The 25964-nt window shown below is 42.8% G+C and overlaps 1 protein-coding gene across 3 annotated transcripts in view; it reads left to right on the top strand.

Moving 5' to 3' along the window:
• Positions 1 to 25964, top strand: part of WDR33 (WD repeat domain 33) — a 635894-nt gene that overhangs the window by 378261 nt on the left and 231669 nt on the right. For all 3 annotated transcript variants that reach the window (XM_053709945.1, XM_053709944.1, XM_053709943.1), the window contains exon 16: positions 21993 to 24035. In XM_053709945.1, coding sequence (XP_053565920.1) covers positions 21993 to 24035 — 2043 coding nt within the window. The remainder of the gene's footprint in view (positions 1 to 21992; positions 24036 to 25964) is intronic.

Below are 25964 nucleotides of genomic sequence, written 5' to 3'. Positions count from 1 at the left end.
TAGATGCCGCCGTACGGGACTTGTGGCAGACAGTCCCTAAGGTGGAGGGAGCAGTCTCTACCCTAGCTAAGCGTACAACTATCCCCGTCGAGGACAGTTGTGCTTTCCTAGATCCTATCGATAAAAAATTGGAGGGTCTCCTTAAGAAAATTTTTATTCATCAAGGTTTAATTCTCCAGCCGCTTGCATGCATAGCCCCAGTTACTGCTGCAGCGGCTTTTTGGTTCGAGTCTCTTGAGGAGGCTCTGCAGGTGGAGACTCCGCTAGACAACATTCTAGACAGGATTAAAGCTCTTAAGTTAGCTAATTCCTTTATTTCTGACGCCATTTTTCAGTTAACCAATCTAATGGCTAAGAATTCAGGTTTTGCCATTTTGGCGCTTAGGGCGCTATGGTTTAAGTCCTGGTCAGCAGACGTTACTTCAAAGTCTAAGCTTCTTAACATCCCCTTTGGACAGACCCTTTTCGGGCCCGGTCTGAAGGAGATCATTTCTGATATTACTGGAGGAAAAGGTCACGCCCTTCCTCAGGATAGGTCAAATAAGAGGACCAAACAGAATAATTTTCGTTCCTTTCCGAAACTTCAAGAGTGGCGCAGTCTGTTTCCTCTAATGCAAAACAAGAGGGAAATTTCGCCCAGTCCAAAACAGTCTGGAGACCTAACCAGGCTTGGAACAAGGGGAAGCAGGCCAAGAAACCTGTGGCTGCCTCTAAGACAGCATGAAGGAGTTGCCCCCGATCCGGGACCGGATCTAGTAGGGGGCAGACTTTCTCTCTTCGCCCAGGCTTGGGCAAGAAACGTCCAGAATCCCTGAGCGCTAGAGATTGTTTCCCAGGGATATCTTCGGGAATTCAAAGGTTCATCTCCAAAGGGGAGATTTCATCTCTCACAACTATCTGTAAACCAGATAAAGAGAGGCATTCTTACGTTGCGTTCAAGACCTACTGGTTATGGAATGATCCACCCATTTCCAAGAGCGGAACAGGGGCTGGGTTTTTATTCAAACCTGTTTATAGTTCCCAAAAAAGAGGGAACTTTCAGACCTATCTTGATCTCAAGATCCTAAATAAATTTCTCAGGGTCCCATCCTTCAAGATGGAGACAATCCGAACCATCTTCCCTATGATCCAGGAGGGGCAATATATGACTACTGTGGACTTAAAGGATGCTTATCTCCACATTCCGATTCACAAAGATCATCATCAGTTCCTCAGGTTCGCCTTCCTAGACAGGCATTACCAGTTTGTGGCTCTTCCCTTCGGGTTAGCCACGGCACCAAGAATCTTTACGAAGGTTCTAGGGTCCCTTCTGGCGGCTCTAAGGCCGCGGGGCATAGCGGTAGCCCCTTACCTAGACGACATTCTGATTCAGGCGTCGACTTTTCAAATCGCCAAGTCCCATACGGACATTGTTCTGGCCTTTCTGAGGTCTCACGGGTGGAAATTGAACATAGAAAAGAGTTCTCTCTCTCCTCTCACAAGAGTTTCCTTCCTAGGAACTCTGATAGATTCAGTAGAAATGAAAATTTTTCTGAAAGAAGTCAGGATATCAAAACTTCTAACTTCTTGCCGTGCTCTTCATTCCACTTCTCGGCCATCAGTGGCTCAGTGTATGGAAATGATCGGCCTAATGGTAGCGGCAATGGACATAGTTCCGTTTGCCCGACTACATCTCAGACCACTGCAACTTTGCATGCTCAATCAGTGGGATGGGGACTAAACAGATTTATCTCCTCTGTTAAATCTTGATCAAGAGACCATGGATTCTCTTCTCTGGTGGTTATCTCGGGTCCATCTGTCCAGGGGAACGAGTTTCCGCAGGCCAGAGTGGACTATAGTGACGACAGATGCCAGCCTTCTGGGCTGGGGCGCAGTCTGGAACTCCCTGAAGGCTCAGGGTTCGTGGACTCAGGAGAAAGCCCTCCTTCCGATAAACATTCTGGAACTAAGAGCGATATTCAATGCTCTTCAGGCTTGGCCTCAACTAGCTGCGGACAAGTTCATCAGATTTCAGTCGGACAATATCATGACTGTAGCCTATATCAACCATCAGGGGGGAACAAGGAGTCCCCTGGCAATGATGGAGGTTTCCAAGATAATTCTATGGGCAGAGGTTCACTCTTGCCATCTCTCAGCTATCCATATCCCAGGAGTAGAGAACTTGGAGGCGGATTTTCTAAGTCGGCAGACTTTTCATCCGGGGGAGTGGGAGCTCTTTCCGGAGGTATTTGCCCAGCTGATTCAACTTTGGGGCAAACCAGAACTGGATCTGATGGCGTCTCGTCAGAACGCCAAGCTTCCTTGTTACGGGTCCAGGTCAAGGGATCCCCAGTCAGCGCTGATAGATGCTGTAGCAGTGCCCTGGTCCTTCAACCTGGTTTATGCGTTTCCACCGTTTCCTCTCCTCCCTCGTCTGATTGCCAAGATCAAGCAGGAGAGAGCTTCGGTGGTTTTGATAGCGCCTGCGTGGCTACGCAGGACTTGGTATGCGGATCTGGTGGACATGTCATCCTCTCCACCATGGAATCTGCCGCTGAGGCAGGACCTTCTACTCCAAGGTCCATTCAAACATCCAAATCTAATTCTGACTGCTTGGGAGATTGAACACTTGATTTTATCAAAACGTGGTTTCTCCGAGTCGGTCATTGATACCTTGATTCAGGCTCAAAAGCCTGTCACCAGGAAAATCTATCATAAGATATGGTGTAAATATCTTCATTGGTGTGAATCCAAGGGTTACTCGTGGAGTAAGGTCAGGATTCCTAGGATACTATCTTTTCTCCAAGAAGGATTGGAAAAGGGATTATCGGCTAGTTCCTTAAAGGGACAGATTTCTGCTCTGTCTATACTTTTGCACAAGCGCCTGGCTGATGTTCCAGACGTTCAGGCGTTTTGTCAGGCTTTGGTTAGAATCAGGCCTGTGTTTAAACCTGTTGCTCCGCCATGGAGTTTAAATTTAGTTCTTAAAGTTCTTCAAGGGGTTCCGTTTGAACCCTTGCATTCCATAGATATCAAGCTTTTATCTTGGAAAGTTCTGTTTTTAGTAGCTATCTCTTCGGTTCTAAGAGTTTCAGTTTTATCTGCCTTGCAGTGTGATTCCCCTTATCTGATCTTCCATGCAGATAATGTAGTTTTGCGTACCAAACCTGGGTTTCTTCCTAAGGTAGTATCTAATAGGAATATCAATCAGGAAATTGTTGTTCCGTCACTGTGTCCTAATCCTTCTTCAAAGAAGGAACGTCTTTTACACAATCTTGAAGTGGTTTGTGCTTTTAAGTTTTATTTGTAAGCTACTAAGGATTTTCGTCAAACATCTGCATTGTTTGTCGTCTACTCTGGAAAGAGGAGAGGCCAAAAGGCTTTGGCAACTTCTCTTTCTTTTTGGCTGAGAAGCATAATCCATTTAGCTTATGAGACTGCTGGCCAGCAGCCTCCTCAAAGAATTACAGCTCATTCTACTAGAGCGGTAGCTTCCACATGGGCTTTTAAACATGAGGCCTCTGTTGAACAGATTTGTAATGCGGCGACTTGGTCTTCGCTTCATACTTTTTCTAAATTTTACAAATTTGATACTTTTGCTTCCTCAGAGGCTATTTTGTGAGAAAGGTCTTGCAGGCAGTGGTGCCTTCCGTTTAAGTGCCTGCCTTGTCCCTCCCTTCATCCGTGTCCTAAAGCTTTGGTATTGGTATCCCACAAGTGATGGATGAACCTGTGGACTGGATACACCTTACAAGAGAAAACAAAATTTATGCTTACCTGATAAATTTCTTTCTCTTGTGGTGTCTCCAGTCCACGGCCCGCCCTGTCACTTTAAGGCAGGTGTTTTTTATTTTTAAACTACAGTCACCACTGCACCCTATAGTTTCTCCATTTTCTTGCTTGTCTTCGGTCGAATGACTGGGGGTGGCAGTTAGGGGAGGAGCTATATAGAGAGCTCTGCTGTGGGTGTCCTCTTGCAGGTTCCTGTTGGGAAGGAGAATATCCCACAAGCATAAATTTTGTTTTTTTGTGGGCACTCAGTTTATGTGCATTTGGGACAAGCGTTTTTGTGTCTGGGAGTAACGTTTTCTGATTTATGGGACATTTGCTTGAGGGTTCTTTGGGGTTGTTTATAACCCACATGGCTTTAAGGCAGGGTTTGTTAGTTTTGTGTAGGCCCCAGCAGGCGGGGCCTACATTTACAAGCAACTTCTCCTGAGGTCCTGAGAGACTTCTGAGGGACTAATTGACGCTTTAAACCCCATATTATTGCTTCCTAAGGGCAGGTAGGGCCACAGCAGAGCTGTGGCAAGGTGCTAACAGGGGTTTTAACCGGTTTTAGACATATTTAAATCCGTTTTTTTCATTTGGGGGTTTATTGCTTATTAACTTGTGATGCAATCCTTCTAAAGCTTAGTGGGGGTACACTGTTAAAATTTCTGAAACATTGAAGCAATTTTAACCTGTTTTGCAGTTTGTGTATGCCTTTTTTTCCCTCAAAGGCACAGTAACGTTTTTGCAAATTGTGTTTTTTTCATTAAATAAAGTGTTTTCCAAGCTTGCTTGCATTATTACTAGCCTGTTAAACATGTCTGACACTGAGGAGACGCATTGTTCAATTTGTTTAGAAGCCATTGTGGAACCCCCTCTTAGAATGTGTCCCACTTGTACTGATATGTCTATAAATTGCAAACGGCATATTTTGATTTATAAAAGTTTGGCATTAGATGATTCTCAGACAGAAGGAAATCAGGTTTTGCCATCTAGTTCTCCCCAAGTGTCACAACCAGTAAAGCCCGCACAAGCGACGCCGAAGACTTCTAGTGCGTCTAATTGTTTCACCTTGCAAGATATGGCTTCAGCTATGAATACTACCCTCACAGAGGTTTTATCTAAGCTCTCTCAGCTAGGGAAGAGCTCAGACACAAACAGCGTGTCAGATCCGATCACGTGACGCTCTTCACGTAGTGAACACACCCTCTTGCTTGACGTCCGTGATGACGTATCAGTATTCACTCATCTGCTCCGGTGCAAAGGAACATGGAGCTCTCCATCCACGCCCACCAGACAAACACAGAAACAGCAAAGTCCAGCGCACCCGGCAGCAATGAGACTCAACAAATAAATGTGCCAAGTAGTTTACCTGTTTATTTTGAACATGTGGAACAAAGGGCTAAACAAGCCTAATATGCCAAATGGCAAAGTACTCCAACACGTAAGGAAAAGACAGCATATGACAGGCAGCAGGATAGGGAAAAAAAATAGGTCAGACGCGTTTCCTTATGTTGCTACATAGTAATCCTCAGTGACCATGTCTGTTTCCCACAACACATCGACGATATTTTGTTGATTTGGAAGGGTCCGGCAGATCTCCTTGAATCGTTTCTAGCCTACTTACAGAACAATGCACTGAATCTACAGTTCACTATGGAAAGTGACAAACATTCAATTTCCTTTTTGGACATTGAGTTACACTCCAATCTCCAGTCTTCATGTATTGATATTGAATTGTTCCGTAAACCTATATCTGGAAATACAATTTTGAATGCCAAATCATGTCATCCAAAGCACACCATACAGTCTATCCCTAATAGTCAGTACATAAGGGTTAAGCGTAACTGCACTAACCAATCGAGCTATGAGAAACATTCCAGTGAACTAACTGAAAGGTTAGCCCAGAGAGGGTATTCTCCTAATTGTCTACAACAAACTAAACGAGATATTGATCTTCTTGACAGAAAAGATCTTTTTGTGTCGGGTAGATCAAAGAATACAGATAGGTTCAAACAATTAAAATTTATCACTTCTTACAGCATGGAATATGGCAAAATCTGTGATATAATCAGGAAGGCACTCCCTATATTGACTACTGATGATAACCTGGTTGATATAGTTAAAGAGGGTGTTTGCTTTGTTTCTCGTAGGGCTCAAACACTAGGGAGCATACTGTCTCCCTCTATGTTGCCACGGCAACAGTCACAAAGAAATTGGCTTTCAATCAAACCTGGTTTCTTCAAATGTGGCAGTAAGAGATGTAAGTCCTGTGCCTATGCGTCTTTTGGCACTAGTTTTACATCAAGCAACAACCACAAGATATTTGAAATTCGTGAACATATGACATACAATTCTTGTTATGTCATATATCTTTTGACCTGCAGGGGGTGCTTCAGGCAGTACGTGGGACAAACGACACGTGCGTTAAAGGATCGCTTTCTTGAGCATTTACGCTTAATTGAGGACCCAGAGTCCACTACCCCCATCTCCCTGCATTTCAAAAGACACCACAATTCTGATAGTTCATTGCTGACATTCCAAGCAATCCAATTGATCTCTAGACACCCAAGAGGTGGAAATAGAGGTACTGCTCTTAGTAAAAGAGGAGTATATTGGATTTTTCAGTTGGGCACTAGAGTGCCGGCAGGGTTAAATTTTGATTGGGATGTAAGATTATTTGTAGATCAATAGAGTTCTTCTTATTATTTTTTACTATCTTTTTTACTCTATACAGGTTTTTGCTTTTTGATTTTGGTATTTTGACTTAGTATCATTAGAATTTATTTTTTTAAATCTAATGTGGCACTATTTTTTGTGAAATTAGAAGTGTATTTAAGTTCATACTTTTGTACAAATATTTTTCATTTTTATATTTTTTTATTTTTCATTTATTATATTTGTATAATTGTGTTTACATTATTTGTGTATCTTTATAGTGCCTAATTGATCATATGTATACGCTTGTTAAATACTTTGTAAGCACATATATATATTTTTTTGGTTGATACGTTGTAACTCCAGTGATTTGTTTCGCCCATATTTACTTGTCCTTAATGATTGGCTATACATTAATAAGCCCTTTCAGTGCTGTGATTGCACAACAGTTGTGTATTTAAGGCACTGAATTGTGGGAAACAGACATGGTCACTGAGGATTACTATGTAGCAACATAAGGAAACGCGTCTGACCTATTTTTTTTTCCCTATCCTGCTGCCTGTCATATGCTGTCTTTTCCTTACGTGTTGGAGTACTTTGCCATTTGACATATTAGGCTTGTTTAGCCATTTGTTCCACGTGTTCAAAATAAACAGGTAAACTACTTGGAACATTTATTTGTTGAGTCTCATTGCTGCCGGGTGCGCTGGACTTTGCTGTTTCTGTGTTTTATCTAAGCTGCCTGGGTTGCAAGGGAAGCGCAGGAGCTCTGGGTTAAGAACAAATGCTGAGCCTTCTGACGCTTTAGTTGCCGTATCAGATATTCCCTCACAATGTTCTGAGGTAGGGATGAGGGATTTGCTGTCTGAGGGAGAGATTTCTTTCATGTAATTAGCAAGAGTCCATGAGCTAGTGACGTATGGGATATACATTCCTACCAGGAGGGGCAAAGTTTCCCAAACCTTAAAATGCCTATAAATACACCCCTCACCACACCCACAATTCAGTTTTACAAACTTTGCCTCCTATGGAGGTGGTGAAGTAAGTTTGTGCTAGATTCTACGTTGATATGCGCTCCGCAGCAGGTTGGAGCCCGGTTTTCCTCTCAGCGTGCAGTGAATGTCAGAGGGATGTGAGGAGAGTATTGCCTATTTGAATGCAATGATCTCCTTCTACGGGGTCTATTTCATAGGTTCTCTGTTATCGGTCGTAGAGATTCATCTCTTACCTCCCTTTTCAGATCGACGATATACTCTTATATATATATATATATACCATTACCTCTGCTGATTTTCGTTTCAGTACTGGTTTGGCTTTCTACAACATGTAGATGAGTGTCCTGGGGTAAGTAAGTAAGCTTATTTTCTGTGACACTCTAAGCTATGGTTAGGCACTTTTTTATAAAGTTCTAAATATATGTATTCAAACATTTATTTGCCTTGACTCAGGATGTTCAACATTCCTTATTTTCAGACAGTCAGTTTCATACTTGGGATAAATGCATTTGTTTCAATCATTTTTTCTTACCTTAAAAAATTTGACTTTTTCCCTGTGGGCTGTTAGGCTCGCGGGGGCTGAAAATGCTTAATTTTATTGCGTCATTTTTGGCGCAGACTTTTTTGGCGCAAATTTTTTTTTCTGTTTCCGGCGTCATACGTGTCGCCGGAAGTTGCGTCATTTTTTGACGTTTTTTTGCGTCAAAAATGTCGGCGTTCCGGATGTGGCGTCATTTTTGGCGCCAAAAGCATTTAGGCGCCAAATAATGTGGGCGTCTTTTTTGGCGCTAAAAAATATGGGCGTCATTTTTGTCTCCACATTATTTAAGTCTCATTATTTATTGCTTCTGGTTGCTAGAAGCTTGTTCACTGGCATTTTTTTCCCATTCCTGAAACTGTCATTTAAGGAATTTGATCAATTTTGCTTTATATGTTGTTTTTTCTTTTACATATTGCAAGATGTTCCACGTTGCAACTGAGTCATAAGATACTTCAGGAAAATCGCTGCCCAGTGCTGGAGCTACCAAGCTAAGTGTATCTGCTATAAACTTTTGGTATCTGTTTCTCCAGCTGTTGTTTGTATTGCATGTCATGACAAACTTATTAATGCAGATAAAATTTCCTTTAGTACTGTTACATTACCTGTTGCTGTTCCGTCAACATCTAATTTTCAGAGTGTTCCTGATAACATAAGAGATTTTATTTTTTAAATCCATTAAGAAGGCTATGTCTGTTATTTCTCCTTCTAGTATACATAAAAGTCTTTTAAAACTTCTCTTTTTTCAGATGAATTTTTAAATGAACATCATCATTCTGATACTGATAATGGTTCTTCTGGTTCAGAGGTTTCTGTCTCAGAGGTTGATGCTGATAAATCTTTGTATTTGTTCAAGATGGAATTTATTCGTTCTTTACTTAAAGAAGTATTAATTGCATTAGAAATAGAGGATTCTGGTCCTCTTGATACTAAATCTAAACGTTTAAATAAGGTTTTTAAATCTCCTGTAGTTATTCCAGAAGTGTTTTCTCTCCCTGATGCTATTTCTGAAGTAATTTCCAGGGAATGGAATAATTTGGGTAATTCATTTACTCCTTCTAAACGTTTAAGCAATTATATCCTGTGCCATCTGACAGATTAGAGTTTTGGGACAAAATCTCTAAGGTTAATGGGGCTGTCTCTACTCCTGCTAAACGTACTACTATTCCTATGGCAGATAGTACTTCATTTAAGGATCCTTTAGATAGGAAAATTGAATACTTTCTAAGAAAAGCTTACTTATGTTCAGGTAATCTTCTTAGACCTGCTATATTTTTAGCGGATGTTGCTGCAGCTTCAACTTTTTGGTTAGAAGCTTTAGCGCAACAAGTAACAGATCATAATTTTATAGCATTATTATTATTCTATAACATGCTAATAATTTTATTTGTGATACCATCTTTTGATATCATTAGAGTTGATGTCAGGTATATGTCTCTAGCTATTTTAGCTAGAAAAGCTTTATGGCTTAAAACTTGGAATGCTGATATGTCTTCTAAGTCAACTTTGCTTTCCCTTTCTTTCCAGGGTAATAAATTATTTGATTCTCAGTTGGATTCTATTATCTCAACTGTTACTGGAGGGAAGGGAACTTTTTTACCAAAGGATAAAAAATCTAAGGTAAATTTAGGTCTAATAATCATTTTCGTTCCTTTCCTCACAACAAGGAACAAAAGCCTGATCCTTCATCCTCAGGAGCGGTATCAGTTTGGAAACCATTTCCAGTTTGGAATATATCCAAGCCTTATAGAAACCTATAGCCAGCTCCTAAATACCCATGAAGGTGCGGCCCTCATTCCAGCTCAGCTGGTATGGGGCAGTTTACGTTTTCTTCAAGGAAATTTGGATCAATTCCGTTCACAATCTCTGGTTTCAGAACATTGTTTCAGAAAGGTACAGAATTGGCTTCAAGTTAAGGCCTCCTGCAAAGAGATTTTTTTCTTTCCCGTGTCCCAGTAAACACAGCAAAGGCTCAGCATTTCTGAAATGTGTTTCAGATCTAGAGTTGGCTGGAGTAATTATGCCAGTTCCAGTTCTGGAACAGGGGCTGGGGTTTTATTCTATCTCTTCATTGTACCAAAGAAGGTCAATTCCTTCAGACCAGTTCCGGATCTATCAATATTGAATCGTTATGTAAGGATACCAACATTCAAGATGGTAACTGTAGGACTATCCTGCCTTTTGTTTAGCAAGGGCATTATATGTCTACAATAGATTTACAGGATGCATATCTGCATATTCCGATTCATCCAGATCACTTTTAGTTTCTGAGATTCTCTTTTTAGACGAGCATTACCAGTTTTGTGGCTCTACCGTTTGGCCTAGCGTCAGCTCCAAGAATTTTTTTCAAAGGTTCTCGGTGCCCTTCTGTCTGTAATCAGAGAACAGGGTTTTGGTATTTCCTTATTTGGACGATATCTTGGTACTTGCTCAGTCTTCACATTTTCGCAGAATCTCATACGAATCGACTTGTGTTGTTTCTTCAAGATCATGGTTGGAGGATCAATTTACCAATCAGTTCATTGTTTCCTCAGACAAGGGTAACCTTTTTAGGTTTCCAGATAGATTCAGTGTCTATGACTCTGTCCTTGTCAGATAAGAGAAGTTTAACATTGATATCAGCTTGTCAAAACCTTCAGTCACAATCATTCCCTTTGGTAGCCTTATGCATGGAAATTTTAGGTCTTAGGACTGCCGCATCGGATGCGATCTCCTTTGCTCGTTTTCACATGCGACCTCTTCAGCTCTGTATGTTGAACCAGTGGTGCAGGGATTACACAAAGATATCTCAATTAATATCTTTAAACCGATTATACGACACTCTCTGACATGGTGGACAGTTCACCATCGTTTAGTTCAGGGGGCTTCTTTGTTCTTCCGACCTGGACTATAATCTCAACAGATGCAAGTCTTACAGGTTGGGGAGCTGTGTGGGGGTCTCTGACGGCACAAGGGGTTTGGGAATATCAGGAGGTGAGATTACCGATCAATATTTTTGAACTCTGTGCAATTTTCAGAGCTCTTCAGTCTTGGCCTCTTCTGAAGAGAGAGTTGTTCATTTGTTTTCAGATAGACAATGTCACAGCTGTGGCATACATCAATCATCAAGGAGGGACTCACAGTCCTCTGGCTATGAAAGAAGTATCTCGAATTTTGGTTTGGGCGGAATCCAGCTCCTGTCTAATCTCTGCGGTTCATATCCCAGGTATAGACAATTGGGAAGCGGATTATCTCAGTCGCCAAACGTTGCATCCGGGCGAATGGTCTCTTCACCCAGAGGTATTTCTTCAGATTGTTCAAATGTGGGAACTTCCAGAAATAGATCTGATGGCTTCTCATCTAAACAAGAAACTTCCCTGGTATCTGTCCAGATCCCGGGATCCTCGGGCGGAAGCAGTGGATACATTATCACTTCCTTGGAAGTATCATCCTGCCTATATCTTTCCGCCTCTAGTTCTTCTTCCAAGAGTATTCTCCAAGATTCTAAAGGAATGCTCGTTTGTCCTGCTGGTAGCTCCAGCATGGCCTCACAGGTTTTGGTATGCGGATCTTGTCCGGATGGCCTCTTGCCAGCTGTGGACTCTTCCGTTAAGACCAGACTTTCTGTCGCAAGGTCCTTTTTTCCATCAGGATCTCAAATCCTTAAATTTTAAGGTATGGAGTTTGAACGCTTGATTCTTGGTCAAAGAAGGTTTCTCTGACTCTGTGATTAATACTATGTGACAGGCTCGTAAATCTGTATCTAGAGAGATATATTATAGAGTCTGGAATACTTATATTTCTTAGTGTCTTTCTCATCATTTTTTCTTGGCATTCTTTTTGAATACCGAGAATTTTACAGTTTCTTCAGGATGGTTTAGATAAAGGTTTGTCCGCAAGTTCCTTGAAAGGACAAATCTCTGCTCTTTCTGTTCTTTTTTCACAGGATTGCTAATCTTCCTGATATTCATTGTTTTGTACAAGCTTTGGTTTGTATAAAACCTGTCATTAAGTCAATTTCTCCTCCTTTGAGTTTGAATTTGGTTCTGGGGGCTTTTCAAGCTCCTCCTTTTGAACCCATGCATTCTTTGGTCGTTATATTACTTTCTTGGAAAGTTTTGTTTCTTTTGGCCATCTCTTCTGCCAGAAGAGTCTCTGAATTATCTGCTCTTTCTTGTGAGTCTCCTTTTCTGATTTTTCATCAGGATAAGGCGGTGCTGCGAACTTCTTTTGTATTTTTTACCTAAGGTTGTGAATTCTAACAACATTAGTAGAGAAATTGTGGTTCCTTCATTATGTCCAAATCATATGAATTCTAAGGAGAAATCATTGCATTCTTTGGATGCTGTTAGAGCTTTGTATTATTTGTCATGTTTTCCGGTTCTAGAAAAGGCCAGAAAGCTTCTGCCATTTCTTTGGCATCTTGGTTGAAATCTTTATTTCATCATGCCTATGTCGAGTCGGGTAAAATTCCGCCTCGACGGATTACAGTTCATTCTACTAGGTCAGTTTCTACTTCCTGGGCGTTTAGGAATGAAGCTTCGGTTGATCAGATTTGCAAAGCAGCAACTTGGTCCTCTTTGCATACTTTTTCTAAATTCTACCATTTTGATGTGTTTTCTTCTTCTGAAGCAGTTTTTGGTAGAAAAGTACTTCAGGCAGTGGTTTCAGTTTGAATCTTCTGCTTATGTTTTTCATTAAACTTTATTTTGGGTGTGGATTATTTTCAGCAGGAATTGGCTGTCTTTATTTTATCCCTCCCTCTCTAGTGACTCTTGTGTGGAAAGATCCACATCTTGGGTAGTCATTATCCCATACGTCACTAGCTCATGGACTCTTGCTAATTACATGAAAGAAAACATAATTTATGTAAGAACTTACCTGATAAATTCATTTCTTTCATATTAGCAAGAGTCCATGAGGCCCGCCCTTTTTTGTGGTGGTTATGATTTTTTTGTATAAAGCACAATTATTCCAATTCCTTATTTTATATGCTTTCGCACTTTTTTCTTATCACCCCACTTCTTGGCTATTCGTTAAACTGAATTGTGGGTGTGGTGAGGGGTGTATTTATAGGCATTTTAAGGTTTGGGAAACTTTGCCCCTCCTGGTAGGAATGTATATCCCATACGTCACTAGCTCATGGACTCTTGCTAATATGAAAGAAATGAATTTATCAGGTAAGTTCTTACATAAATTATGTTTTCTGATTAAGGAAAGATGTTCTCTCAGACAGATTCAGATATGACGGCATTTAAATTTAAGCTAGAGCACCTCCGCTTATTGCTCAGGGAGGTTTTAGCTACTCTGGATGATTGTAACCCTATTGTAGTTCCAGAGAAATTGTGTAAATTGGACAAATATTTAGAGGTTCCTGTTTACACTGATGTGTTTCCGGTCCCTAAGAAGATTTCGGACATTGTTACTAAGGAGTGGGATAAACCAGGTATTCAGTTCTCTCCCCCTCCTGTTTTTAAGAAAATGTCTCCCATTTCTGACACCATAAAGGACTCATGGCAGACGGTCCCTAAGGTGGAGGGAGCTATTTCTACCCTGGCTAAGCGTACAACTATACCTATTGACGACAGTTGTGCTTTCATTGATCCTATGGATAAAAAAATTAGAGGGTCTCCTAAAGAAAATTTTTGTTCATCATGGTTTTCTTCTTCAACCTATAGCATGCATTGTTCCTGTAACTACTGCAGCTGCCTTTTGGTTTGAGGCTCTAGATGAGGCTCTTCAGATGGAGACCCCACTAGATGATATTTTGGACAGAATTAAGGCCGTTAAGTTGGCTAATTCTTTTATTACAGACGCCGCTTTTCATCTTGCTAAATTAGCGGCTAAGAATTCAGGTTTTGCCATTTTAGCGCGTAGAGCGTTATGGCTTAAGTCCTGGTCAGCTGATGTGTCATCTAAATCTAAGCTTTTGTCCATCCCTTTCAAAGGTAAGACCCTATTCGGGCCTGCATTGAAAGAGATCATTTCAGACATTACTGGAGGGAAGGGTCATACCCTCCTTCAGGATAAGTCAAATAAGACAAGGACCAAACAAAATAATCTTTGTTCCTTTTGAAACTTCTACCTCTTCCCCTGCTGCAAAGCAAGAGGGGAACTTTGCTCAATTCAAGCCAACCTGGAGACCTAATCAGGCTTGGAACAAGGGTAAACAGGCCAAAAAGCCTGCCCCTGCCACTAAGTCAGCATGAAGGGGTAGCCCCCTATCCGTGACCGGATCTAGTAGGGGGGAAGACTCTCTCTTTGCTCAGGCCTGGGCAAGAGATGTTCAGGATTCCTGGGCAGTAGAAATTGTAACCCAGGGATACCTTCTAGATTTCAAGGATTCCCCTCCAAGGGGGAGGTTCCATCTTTCTCAATTGTCTGTAAACCCGACAAAAAGAAAGGCTTTCTTACGCTGTGTAGAAGACCTTTTTACCATGGGAGTGATCTGCCCAGTTCCAAAAGCAGAACAGGGGCAGGGGTTCTACTCCAATCTGTTTATAGTTCCCAAAAAGGAGGGAACCTTCAGACCAATTCTGGATCTCAAGATCCTAAACCAATTCCTAAGAGTTCCATCTTTACAAGATGGAGACCATTCGAACTATCTTACCATTGATCCAGGAGGGTCAATATATGACCACCGTGGACTGCACATTCCTATCCACGAAGATCATCACCAGTTCCTCAGGTTCGCCTTTCTGAACAAGCATTATCAGTTTGTGGCTCTTCCTTTCGGGTTGGCCGCAGCGCTGCAAATCTTCACGAAGGTGCTAGGGTCCCTTCCGGCTGTTCTAAGGCCACGGGGCATAGGTGTGGTGCCTTATCTAGACAACATTCTAATTCAAGCGTCGTCCTTCCAACTAGCCAAGTCTCACACGGACTTAGTGTTGGCCTTTCTAAGGTCTCACGGGTGGAAAGTGAACGTAAAAAAAGAGTTCTCTTTCCCCCCTCACAAGAGTTTCATTTCTAGGGACTCTGATAGACTCGGTGGACATGAAAATATTTCTGATGGAGGTCAGGAAATCAAAGATTTTGTCCACCTGCCGAGCTCTTCATTCCATTCCTCGGCCGTCAGTGGCTCAGTGTATGGAGGTAATCGGACTAATGGTATCGGCAATGGACATAGTTCCGTTTGCTCGCTTGCATCTCAGACCACTGCAACTATGCATGCTCAGTGGAATGGGGATTATGTGGATTTATTTCCTCAGATAAATCTGGATCAAGAGACCAGAGACTCTCTTCTTTGGTGGTTGTCACAGGATCATCTGTCCCAGGGAATGTGTTTCCGCAGGCCAGAATGGGTTATAGTGACGACAGACACCAGTCTTCTGGGCTGGGGTGCAGTCTAGAATTCCCTGAAAGCTCAGGGTTTGTGGACTCGGGAGGAGGCTCTCCTACCGATATATATTCTGGTATTAAGAGCGATATTCAATGCTCTAGCTGGCTTCGGCCAGATTCATCAGGTTTCAGTCGGACTACATCACGACTGTGGCTTATATCAATCATCAGGGCGGAACAAAGAGTTCCTTAGCGATGATAGAGGTCTCAAGGATAATCCAATGGGCAGAGGCTCACTCTTGCCATCTGTCAGCGATCTATATCCCAGGTGTAGAGAACTGGGAGGCAGATTTTCTAAGTCGTCAGACTTTTCATCCGGGGGAGTGGGAACTCCATCCGGAGGTGTTTGCTCAACTGGTTCGGCTATGGGGCACACCAGAATTGGATCTGATGGCGTCTCGTCAGAACGCCAAACTTCCTTGTTACGGCTCCAGGTCAAGGGATCCTCAGGCTGTACTGATAGATGCTCTAGCAGTAACCTGGCTTATGTGTTTCCACCTTTCCTTCTCCTTCCACGTCTGATTGCCAGAATCAAACAGGAGAGAGCATTAGTGATTTTGATAGCGCCTGCGTGGCCACGCAGGACTTGGTATACAGACCTGGTGGACATGTCATCCCTTCCACCATGGTTTCTGCCATTGAAACAGGACCTTCTGATTCAAGGTCCATTCAAGCATCCAAATATAATTTCTCTGCAACTAACTGCTTGGAGATTAAACGCTTGATTCTATCAAAGCGGGGTTTCTCTGAGTCAGTAATAAATACCTTGATTCAGGCTTGAAAGCCTGTTACCAGGAAAATTTATCATAAGATATAGCGTAAATATATTTTTTGGTGTGAATCCAAAGGCTTCTCCTGGAGTAAAATCAGGATTCCTAGGATTTTGTCTTTTCTCCAAGAGGGATTGGAGAAAGGATCATCAGCTAGTTCTCTAAGGGACATATATCTGCTCGGTCTTTGTTGCACAAGCGTCTGGCAGATGTTCCAGACGTTCAGGCTTTTTGTCAGGCTTTAGTTAGAATTAAGCCTGTGTTTAAACCTATTGCTCCGCTATGGAGTCTAAATTTAGTTCTTAGAGTTCTTCAGGGGGTTCCGTTTGAACCCATGCATTCCATAGATATTAAGCTTTTATCTTGGAAAGTTTTGTTCCTAGTTGCTATCTCTTCAGCTCGAAGAGTTTCTGAACTATCTGCATTACAATGTGACTCTCCTTGTGTTCCATGCTGATAAGGTGGTCTTGCGTACCAAGCCTGGGTTCCTACCTAAGGTTCTTACTAACAGGAATATCAATCAGGAAATTGTTGTTCCTTCTCTGTGTCCTAATCCTTCTTGTAAGAAGGAACGTCTGTTCGTGCTTTGAAATTTTATTTGCAGGCAACCAAAGATTTTCGTCAAACATCTTCTTTGTTTGTTGTCTATTCTGGAAAGCGTAGGGGTCAAAAGGCTACAGCGACTTCTCTTTCCTTTTGGCTGAAAAGCATCATCGGTTTGGCTTATGAGACTGCTGGACAGCAGCCTCCTGAAAGGATTACAGCTCATTCTACTAGAGCGGTAGCTTCCACATGGGCTTATAAAAATGATGCTTCTGTTGAACAGATTTGTAATGCGGCGACTAGGTCGTCGCTTCATGCCTTTTCAAAATTTTATAAATTTGATACTTTTGCTTCTTCGGAGGCTATTTTTGGGAGAGAGGTTTTGCAAGCAGTGGTGCCTTCCGTTTAGGTTCCCGTCTTGTCCCTCCCGTCATCCGTGTCCTAAAGCTTTGGTATTGGTATCCCACAAGTAAGGATGAATCCGTGGACTCGGTACATCATGCAAAAGAAAACAAAATTTATGCTTACCTGATAAATTTCTTTCTTTTGCGATGTACCGAGTCCACGGCCCGCCCTGTCTATTCAAGACAGGTAGTATTTTTTATGTAAACTTCAGTCACCTCTGCACCTTAAAGTTTCTCCTTTTCTTCCTTGGCCTTCGGTCGAATGACTGGGGGGTGGAGTTAAGGGGGGAGCTATATAGACAGCTCTGCTGTGGTGCTCTCTTTGCTAATTCCTGTCAGGAAGGACAATATCCCACAAGTTAGGATGAATCCGTGGACTCGGTACATCGCAAAAGAAAGAAATTTATTAGGTAAGCATAAATTTTGTTTTTGGAGAGCGGCGCAGTTTTTTTTAGATAAGATGGCGCACTTTTTTTCTTAGCAGGGGCAGGTCCTGCATGAGCACCATGTGACCAGGAACGGTCAAATTTTTTCACCAATTCAGATTCCTGACTGGATGTCTGCAGAGAGGAGCTTCTTCTCTATCTGTCTGGGTCATAGGAGGTGGTGAGTGCCCCAGCCATTGGAATGTAAGGTGCCAGTTTTTCCTTTCTATAATTTGATATAGACGAGTTATGGAGGATTCTGGAATTTTAGAAGGGGATCCCTCCGATTCAGAATTTGATACCTGTGTATATTGTGAGGAGGCCTGGGTAATCCAGCCCGCTCAATTATGTTCCGTATGCCACAATGTTAGAAACCACTGAGCCATCCACCTCTGAGGACTCTTTGCCCAGTGAGGCGTGTTCCCTTGATTCTGTTCCTACATAAGCAGTTTTCCCAAGTTCCGACCCCCCTTTGACTGTAAGGGGTTTGTTTCCACCAGAGGTTGTTAGGCACTTCCGCATGGCCTTAGCGAGGTTACCTATTCCTGCTACACAAAAGCGAAGGGTTAGTCCGGGCTCTACTGCCCGAGGCCATTTGGTGTCCGATCAGTTCTCTGGGAATGTGGTTCCCTCTGAGGTTTTAGAGGGAGAACCTTCAGGGTTGGGGTCTGCTGACTCAGGTCTTCCGTCTGAGGAGGGCTTAGCATTTAGATTTAGAGTGGCACGCCTGCGTTTACTTCTGAGAGAGATTTTGGCGATGTTAAAGATTTCCAGGACTACTCCGTCAGTTGACTATCTGTTCTCTAAATCGGATAACGATCTTGACTAGACGAGTGGAGGATGGTGTATTCCTTGTCGTCTTGATTTCCTTTTGATTTATTTATAATCCAAGTTCTGGGCTCTATGGGGATTGTGTCATATAACAGCAGGGCCTGTTGTTGACTTTCACTCTCCTTTTTCAGCCTTTTTCCTACGGTTTGTACTGGATAGCTTTTGTTTTTGAGCTCTGGATTTTTTTTAGAAACTCTTCTGAGAAAGCAGTTTTGTTGCATGGGATTTTTGACCCTTTCGACTTTGATGGTCGAGAGATTGGAGTCTTTCGTTGGAAACTTATAGTTTTCTGCTAGGGGTGATAGTTCCCCCGATATTTAGAGGACATTTTAAGCCTTAGAGCTTAATTATTTTGATGTCTCACTTGTTCTAGCTTTGCTGGAGCTTAATAAGTTTTCCTTTTTAGCACAAGAGTGTTCTGGAAGATGCGTCGTATCATAGATGACAGGCAAGACTAGTTAGGTCTGTTTTTCTTCATTCTACTTAGGAAAAATTAGTTTTTTTCTTCTAGATTCAGGTTCTGGTACAGCAGGTCTACCTATCCTAGTTAACAGGCTTGACCTATTTAGGTTTACTTTGGATGGGTGCTTGATGCTGGAACATATGGATCTAGGGGTCCTAGTTAACGGAAATGGTTTTTCCTTTTTTGACAATTGTCTGGTCAGAGAAGACCTAGGGACCTTTGGAGTCTTTGTCCCAGTGTTTTTACTCTCTGTGGGATATTTCTTCTCCTGTTGGGCATACCCTAATAGGGGGAGGGGTTTCCCCATCCTACTTTGGTTCTATGATATGGATTCCGGAGCTTATCAGTTCTTTTCTCGCTCGTGAATGTAAGGTTCTCCCTTCGGTTCTTAGGAATCTTAATTTTCAGTAAACCTAGTTCTGATCCTTCTTGGGATCTTGGGTTTCAGGTATCCTGCTTCCAGAATTTAGGTAGTTCCCGGGTCTCGGCCATTTTGGGCTTTTTACCTTCGCCTGCTATAGACTTTTAGGGATTTCTCGTGTCCTTTCGATTCTCCAAGTTGGATCAAGACCTGAGTTGCTGGTGTCGACACAAGTGTGGATCTGGATGCTGCTTTGTTCTAGGGTACCCTGCCTAGCAAGCTGGATGCTTAGTGTTGAATTCTGCTGCAGCAGTTTTCTGTTAATCCGGAGTTCTTGCAAACTTTCCATTTGGGTTACGTTCTCCAGCCCCCTTCTGGTCTTTGGGGGGTGGTGAGTGGTAGACACTGCCAAGGCCGTGAGTTTGTAATGATGTTGGTGTTTCGGCCTTAAAATGTGTTACATGGAATACAGGTGTGGGAAATCTATTCCCAGTGTTCCGTTCCGATCTCCTTGTTCTGAATTTTTTTTCTCGTAGCTACTTGACCGTGTGGCCTTAAAGATAAGGCATCTGACTTTGGACAAGGAAGATTGCAAGTTCATGTCCACTTGTGCCCTAAACTTGATATCCCGGAACGTTTTGGACCTTTTCGTAGGAAGAGTGTGTCCTAGGGAGGTCCGCTGGTTGGGAGTTTCCTTCTGATTATTCCTTTGGTTCCTCAGCAAGCATTTTGCTTGGAGGATTTGGTCTTTGGGGTTCGTTCCAGTTGGGTCCTTTTGGTGGAGGAAGACCCTCTTTTGAAGGAGCGTTCCTCCTGCTTTTGGTGGGGGGGGTTGTCTCGTATTTGGTGGCATTACCACCGACCCAATCTATGAGCGTGCTCTTCAGCAGGACTAAGTGGCCCAAGGGATGGCTACCCTTTGGCTTTGGCTTTTTAGCCTGTATTAGTTGGAATCTAGCTTTCCTTAGAAGGTTTATTTTAATCTTATTCTCTTTGGCCATATTGCTCTTTGTGGTGGAGGGTTGATCTTAGCTGGAGCAGACATCAGTGAGATGGTTTGCTTTACTTACTTTTAGAGTTGGGTCTCAGTTTTGGGGCTTTGCCTATATGGACCTTGTTCAGGATCCTTGTGTTCTTCACATCCTAGATTCTCTGAGGCTAACTGTGTGAAATTGTTAGCTTAGTTTTAGCCAGGAGACGGCTTGTTTTCTTTCTGCTTAGTTCATAGGTCGGGGTATAGTCTCTTCTATCATAAGAATCCTACTTTGTATGGTACGTAGAGCGGGGACTCTCCTGGCATATCCTTTCTTTCTCAATGAAGTTCTGGGGAACTAGCTCCCTGTTGCTCCCTTAGGGGATAGTTTTACCCTATCTAGTTTTCTGCTCAAGAGGCTCACGAGCTTCCTGAGGTCAGTTTTGTTCAGGTTTTGATTAGTTCAGGCCTGTGTTTTGTTTCAGTACTCCTTTCTGGGGTTTATTTCTTGTTCTAAGAGTTGTGCAGATGGCTCCGTTTGGGCTTATGCATGGAGTGTTGTTGAATCTTTGTTTGAAAGATTTTCTTTTTTATGTTAGTTATGGATTCAGCGCACAGAGTTACTGAGCTGGCTGTCTTGCAGGGTCGGGATCCTTTCCTAGTTTTCATTCGGCTAGGACTGTTCTCTAGATTAGTTTTCTTCCTATGGTTGTCTCATATCACAAAATCTATCATAAGAATGTGGTTCCTTCCGTATGCCTTACTCCTCCTCCTTTGAAGGAGGGGTTCTTTCATCTTGAATGTTGTTTGGGCCTTTAAGTTCTATCTTCAGGCTACTAGGGACTTTTTGTCAAACTTCTTCTTTGTCATTGGTGGAGGTGCTTGTTTGCTTGGCTTACAGATTTAGTGGGATGCAAGCCTCCTCAGAGGTTTAAGGCTCATTTATCTAGAGCTGTGTCTTCCTCTTGGGGTTTGAGAGAGGGGCATTTAGTGATCAGAATTGTAGGGATTCTGCCTGGTCTTCCTTACATATTTTTTCTGTTACATTTTTACATAATTGACGTTTTCAGCTTTGGCTGAAGCTCTTTTTGGGAGCATGGTTTGGCAGGCTGTGGTGTCCTCAGAATAGAGTCCGCCTATCTTTTTACCTTCCCGTTCATTTAGTGTCCTCTAGAGCTTGGGTATATGTTTTCCACAAGTAAGTAATGAAGCCGTGGACTCTCCTCATATTAAGATGGAAAACCTAAATTATGCTTACCTGATAATTTCCTTTCCATCTGTATGTGGAGAGTCCACTGCTTCCGCCCGTTTTTTTCCATTGGGTGGACTAAAATTATTTTGTTGTTCTCGCACCATTTATACCCTGATATTTCTCCTACTGTTCCTTGTTCCCTCGGCATAATGACTAGGGTATGAAGGGAGTGGGGAAGGTATTTAAGCCTTTGGCTGGGGTGTCTTTGCCTTCTCCTGGTGGCCAGGTTCTGTATATCCCACAAGTAAGGAATGAAGCATAATTTGTTTTTGCTTATTTTTTAAAATACTTGCCAGCAATTTTTAAACATTTTTTTTTAATCCAAACTATTTTTACTTTATTAGCCCTTTTAGGATATGCACAGATCTCAACATCTTTTATGGCACTTTAAACTGATGAAATTTTTAGTTTTGGAATTCTACCTGTTGAATATGTGCTACAAAAGAGTAATGAATATGCACATGGTTTGGCTATACTGATGTTTGAATTTACTGACTTTGCTTTATCTAGTGGACTTTTGTTTGCCTGTATCCAATGTCATCTAACAACAACTTAATATTTTCCTCCAATTATTTTTTGTCCCATTTGCATTTAACTGTTGTAAATTAAATGATTTCCACCCTTGAATGTCGATAGCCACTAGCTTCACTATAATTTATTTTTATATATTTTAAATTATATTGATTTTCTTTTTTCTGTTTTCTTATTTCAGCAATTAAAAATTGAAAGAATAGCTCAGAAACAAATGGAGGGACAAGCGAACACTCAGCCTCAGGGTATTCCTTCCCCGTTGGGAGCACCTCCGCCACACGTACCACCAACTTTTCAGGGACCAGGGCCCCATTCACAGCCTCTCCAAGGATACCAACAACCCCCACCACAGCAACAGATTCCCATAAATATGCCACTTGGTCCTCCAGGGCAATTTAGACCACAAGCACCTCAGGGGCCCACTGGCCCACAACCATTTATGGGCCCAGGTCCACAAGGAATGAGACCTCAAGAAATGCAACCTGGGATGCCCAGACTTCCAGTTCCACATGGACCATTGGGTCCCCAAGGTCCTCCAGCCAATTCTGTCCCTCCACAGGGACACTTAGGCAATCAGGTGCCAGCAGGTCCAAGAGGAATGCAGGGAATGGCTCCTCAAGTCATGCAAGCTGCACCAGTTCAACAAGGACCACCTATGGGCGTTACTCCAAGAATTCAGATGCATCATAATCAAGCTCCTAACCAAGGTATGCTAATGGGACATCCAGCTCAAGACTTTCGAGGACCCCCTGGATCAATGATGGGACATGGACCAGGTCCAATGGAGATGAGAGGGCCAATGGACATGAGAGGCCCTCCAGATATGCGTGCACCCCAAGATATGAGAGGACCTCAAGAAATTCATGGCCCCCAGGATATGAGGGGCCCCTCAGACATTCGGGATATGAGAGGTCCGCCAGACATGCGTGGCCCACAGGACATGAGGGGACCTCCTGACATGCGTGGCCCACAGGACATGAGGGGACCTCCTGACATGCGTGGCCCACAGGACATGAGGGGACCTCCTGACATGCGTGGCCCACAGGACATGAGGGGACCTCCTGACATGCGTGGCCCACAGGACATGAGGGGACCTCCTGACATGCGTGGCCCACAGGACATGAGGGGACCTCCTGACATTCATGGTCCTCAGGACATGAGGGGACCCCCAGATATGCGTGGCCCACAGGACATGAGGGGACCCCCAGATATGCGAGGCCCTCAGGATATCAGGGGGCCCCCGGACATGCGAGGCCCTCAGGATATGAGAGGACCCCCAGATATGAGGGGACCTCCAGACATGCGGGGACCTCCAGACATGAGGGGGCCCCCGGACATGCGGGGCCCACAGGATATGAGGGGGCCCCCGGACATGCGGGGCCCACAGGATATGAGGGGGCCCCTGGACATGCGGGGGCCCCCGGACATGCGGGGCCCACAGGATATGAGGGGGCCCCCGGACATGCGGGGCCCACAAGATATGAGGGGGCCCCCGGACATGCGGGGCCCGCAGGATATGAGGGGACCCCCTGACATGCGTGGCCCACAGGATATGAGGGGGCCCCCGGACATGCGCGGCCCTCAGGATATGAGGGGCCCTCCAGACATGCGAGGTCCTCAAGATATCAGAGGTCCCCCAGATATGCGTAACACACAGGATATAAGGGGTCATCCTGATATGCGAGGGCCTCCTGATATGCGGGGTCCTGACATACATGGACCCCAGGATATTAGGGGTCCCCCAGATATGCACAGTTCACAAGATATGAGGGGTCCATCTGACATGCGGAGCTCCCAGGATATGAGAAGAACTGATATTAGAGGTCCCCAGGATGTTCGGCCCCCTCAGAGTATAAGGGGTTCTGATTTACGTGGTCCCCAAGATGCAAGAGGGCACTCTGATGTGCATAGTTCACAGGATATACGGGGACCCTCTGAGTTGCGAGGTCCACAGGACATTCGAAATCTTGACTTAAGAGGACCTTCAGATATTGTAGGTAGTCATGAGATAAGGAGTTCCCAGGATGCAAGAGGACCCCAAAACAGAGGGAAAGCACAAGGGCCATCACAAGACATTCGTGGGCCATCAGGAGCTCAAGCTCAGCCTGGGCAATCTCAAGGAAATTCCCATGGAGCTCATGGACAGCAGAATCAACCAAAGGGATCCCATCCAGAGCAGCAAAAAGCCCCATTATTGGGTGATGCTCCTAGACCATACAACCAGGTAACAACCCATAATGCAGGCAAGAAGTTATAAAATAGTTGTACTTGTAAATGAATCGGTGAGCATTCACTGTGGATAAACAATATTGCATCTTTGACCTTAATACACTTTATTACATGTATTGGAACCAGTAATACATATTTGTCAAGTGACTGATAGACAACTTCAAAGCTGTATATTAGCTACATGGTCAAGACCCCAGATCCTTGAAAAGCAAAATAGGATCAGTACAAAAAAGTTTTTATTATAAAAAAACTCCTTTTTTATGTAAAAGGAAATTGTGCTTTCTATGTCTCTTTAATGAGCAACTGGTTTAACTAAATGTATGTTAGATTATATTTTCTAAATATATACTCTTGTGTCTGCAAAGGGACACTGTAGTCAAAATGTTTTATCTCATCCGTATGAAGGAGTAGCATTTAAATATTGATATTTTTTTCTTTGCCCAAACCGAATGTGAAATAAAAGCTTTTTAAACCTTAACTCAATCTAATAGTGCAGTATCAACTGTATATACTTCCTGCTCATTTGCTGAAAGGCACTTATAGGTCCAGTGAGCGGTAATAGGAAATACACGACCAATACTGCTGTATTAATTTCATTTTAAATTTAAAGCCCTCTTCAGGAGAATACTGCTCTTTCTTATAAATTATTAAATTTCTTTTGTAAGATGTATCGAATCCACTGATTCATCCTTACTTGTGGGATATTCTCCTCCCCTACAGGAAGTGGCAGAGAGAGCACCCACAGCAGAGCTGCCTATATAGTTCCCCCCTTAGCTCCACCCCCAGTCATTCTCTCTGCCTGCTTAACTGCTAGGAAGGGCAAAGAGGAGTGTGGTGACAAAAATGTTAGGTTTTTATTTTCTCAAGCAAAAGTTTGTTATTTTTAAATGGTACCGGTGTGTACTATTTACTCTCTGGCAGAAAAGGGATGAAGATTTCTGCAAGGAGGATTATGATCTTAGCATTTTGTAACTAAGATCCACTGCTGTTCTCATAAGGGCTGAAGAGTACAGGAAAACTTCAGTTGGGGGAACAGTTTGCAGGCTAAACTGCATTAAGGTATATTCAGTCTATTTTTTTCTAGACAGACTGTTATTTCTAGAAAAGGCTGGCAATATCCCCATGAGGAAAGGGTAAGCTGTATTCAGACACGTGGATAGAGATTTCAGCTTGAATGAAGGGCTCATTAGTTACTGGTGACACTGTTTGGTAAAAACGTTTTTGTTTATTCAGTGAATGATGCAATTATAACGTTTTTTTGAAGGGACTAAAGGGTTCATTGTGGCTTGTTTTTGAGTTTTCTAACCCACATGGTTAATTTAGAGACACTCTAGTGTTTGTCTGTTAGGCCTCAAAACATTGAGTGAGGTGGGAGGGGCCTATTTTTGCTCCTCAGTTGTGCAGTTTCTTTTCCTCTGAGACTAACTGCTTCTCCAGAGGTTCCTGCCGTGTTTGAGGGCTGTAAAAGAAGTTTTTTTCCCCACAAATTGTTCTGAAGGGCAGGTAGGAGCCACAGCAGAACTGTGGCAAAGTGCTGAAAGTCTTTTTTACTGGTTTTGATGTTTTTTAAATCCGGTTTTTCCATTAAGGGGTTAATCGTTTATTTGCATAGCTGTGCAAAGTTACTAAGGCTATATGATACTACTGCTTTTTTACACTGTTTTGCAGAATTTGTGCAGCTTTTTTTCTCTTAAAGGCACAGTACCGTTTTATTTCTAAGTGTTATTTACTTTGATTACAGTGTTTTCCAAGCTTGCTTGTTACATTACTTGCCTGTTTAACATGTCTGACGCCAAGGAAAATCCTTGTTCAATATGTTTGGAAGCCATTGTGGTACCCCCTCTTAGAATGTTTCCCAATTGTACTGATATGTCTATAAACTATAAAGAATATATATTAACACTTAAAAATAGAGCAATAGATG

The sequence above is a fragment of the Bombina bombina genome, chromosome 4, assembly GCF_027579735.1.
Source record: "Bombina bombina isolate aBomBom1 chromosome 4, aBomBom1.pri, whole genome shotgun sequence".
Taxonomy (NCBI): domain Eukaryota; kingdom Metazoa; phylum Chordata; class Amphibia; order Anura; family Bombinatoridae; genus Bombina; species Bombina bombina.
This window is presented reverse-complemented; position numbering and strand designations above follow the sequence as displayed.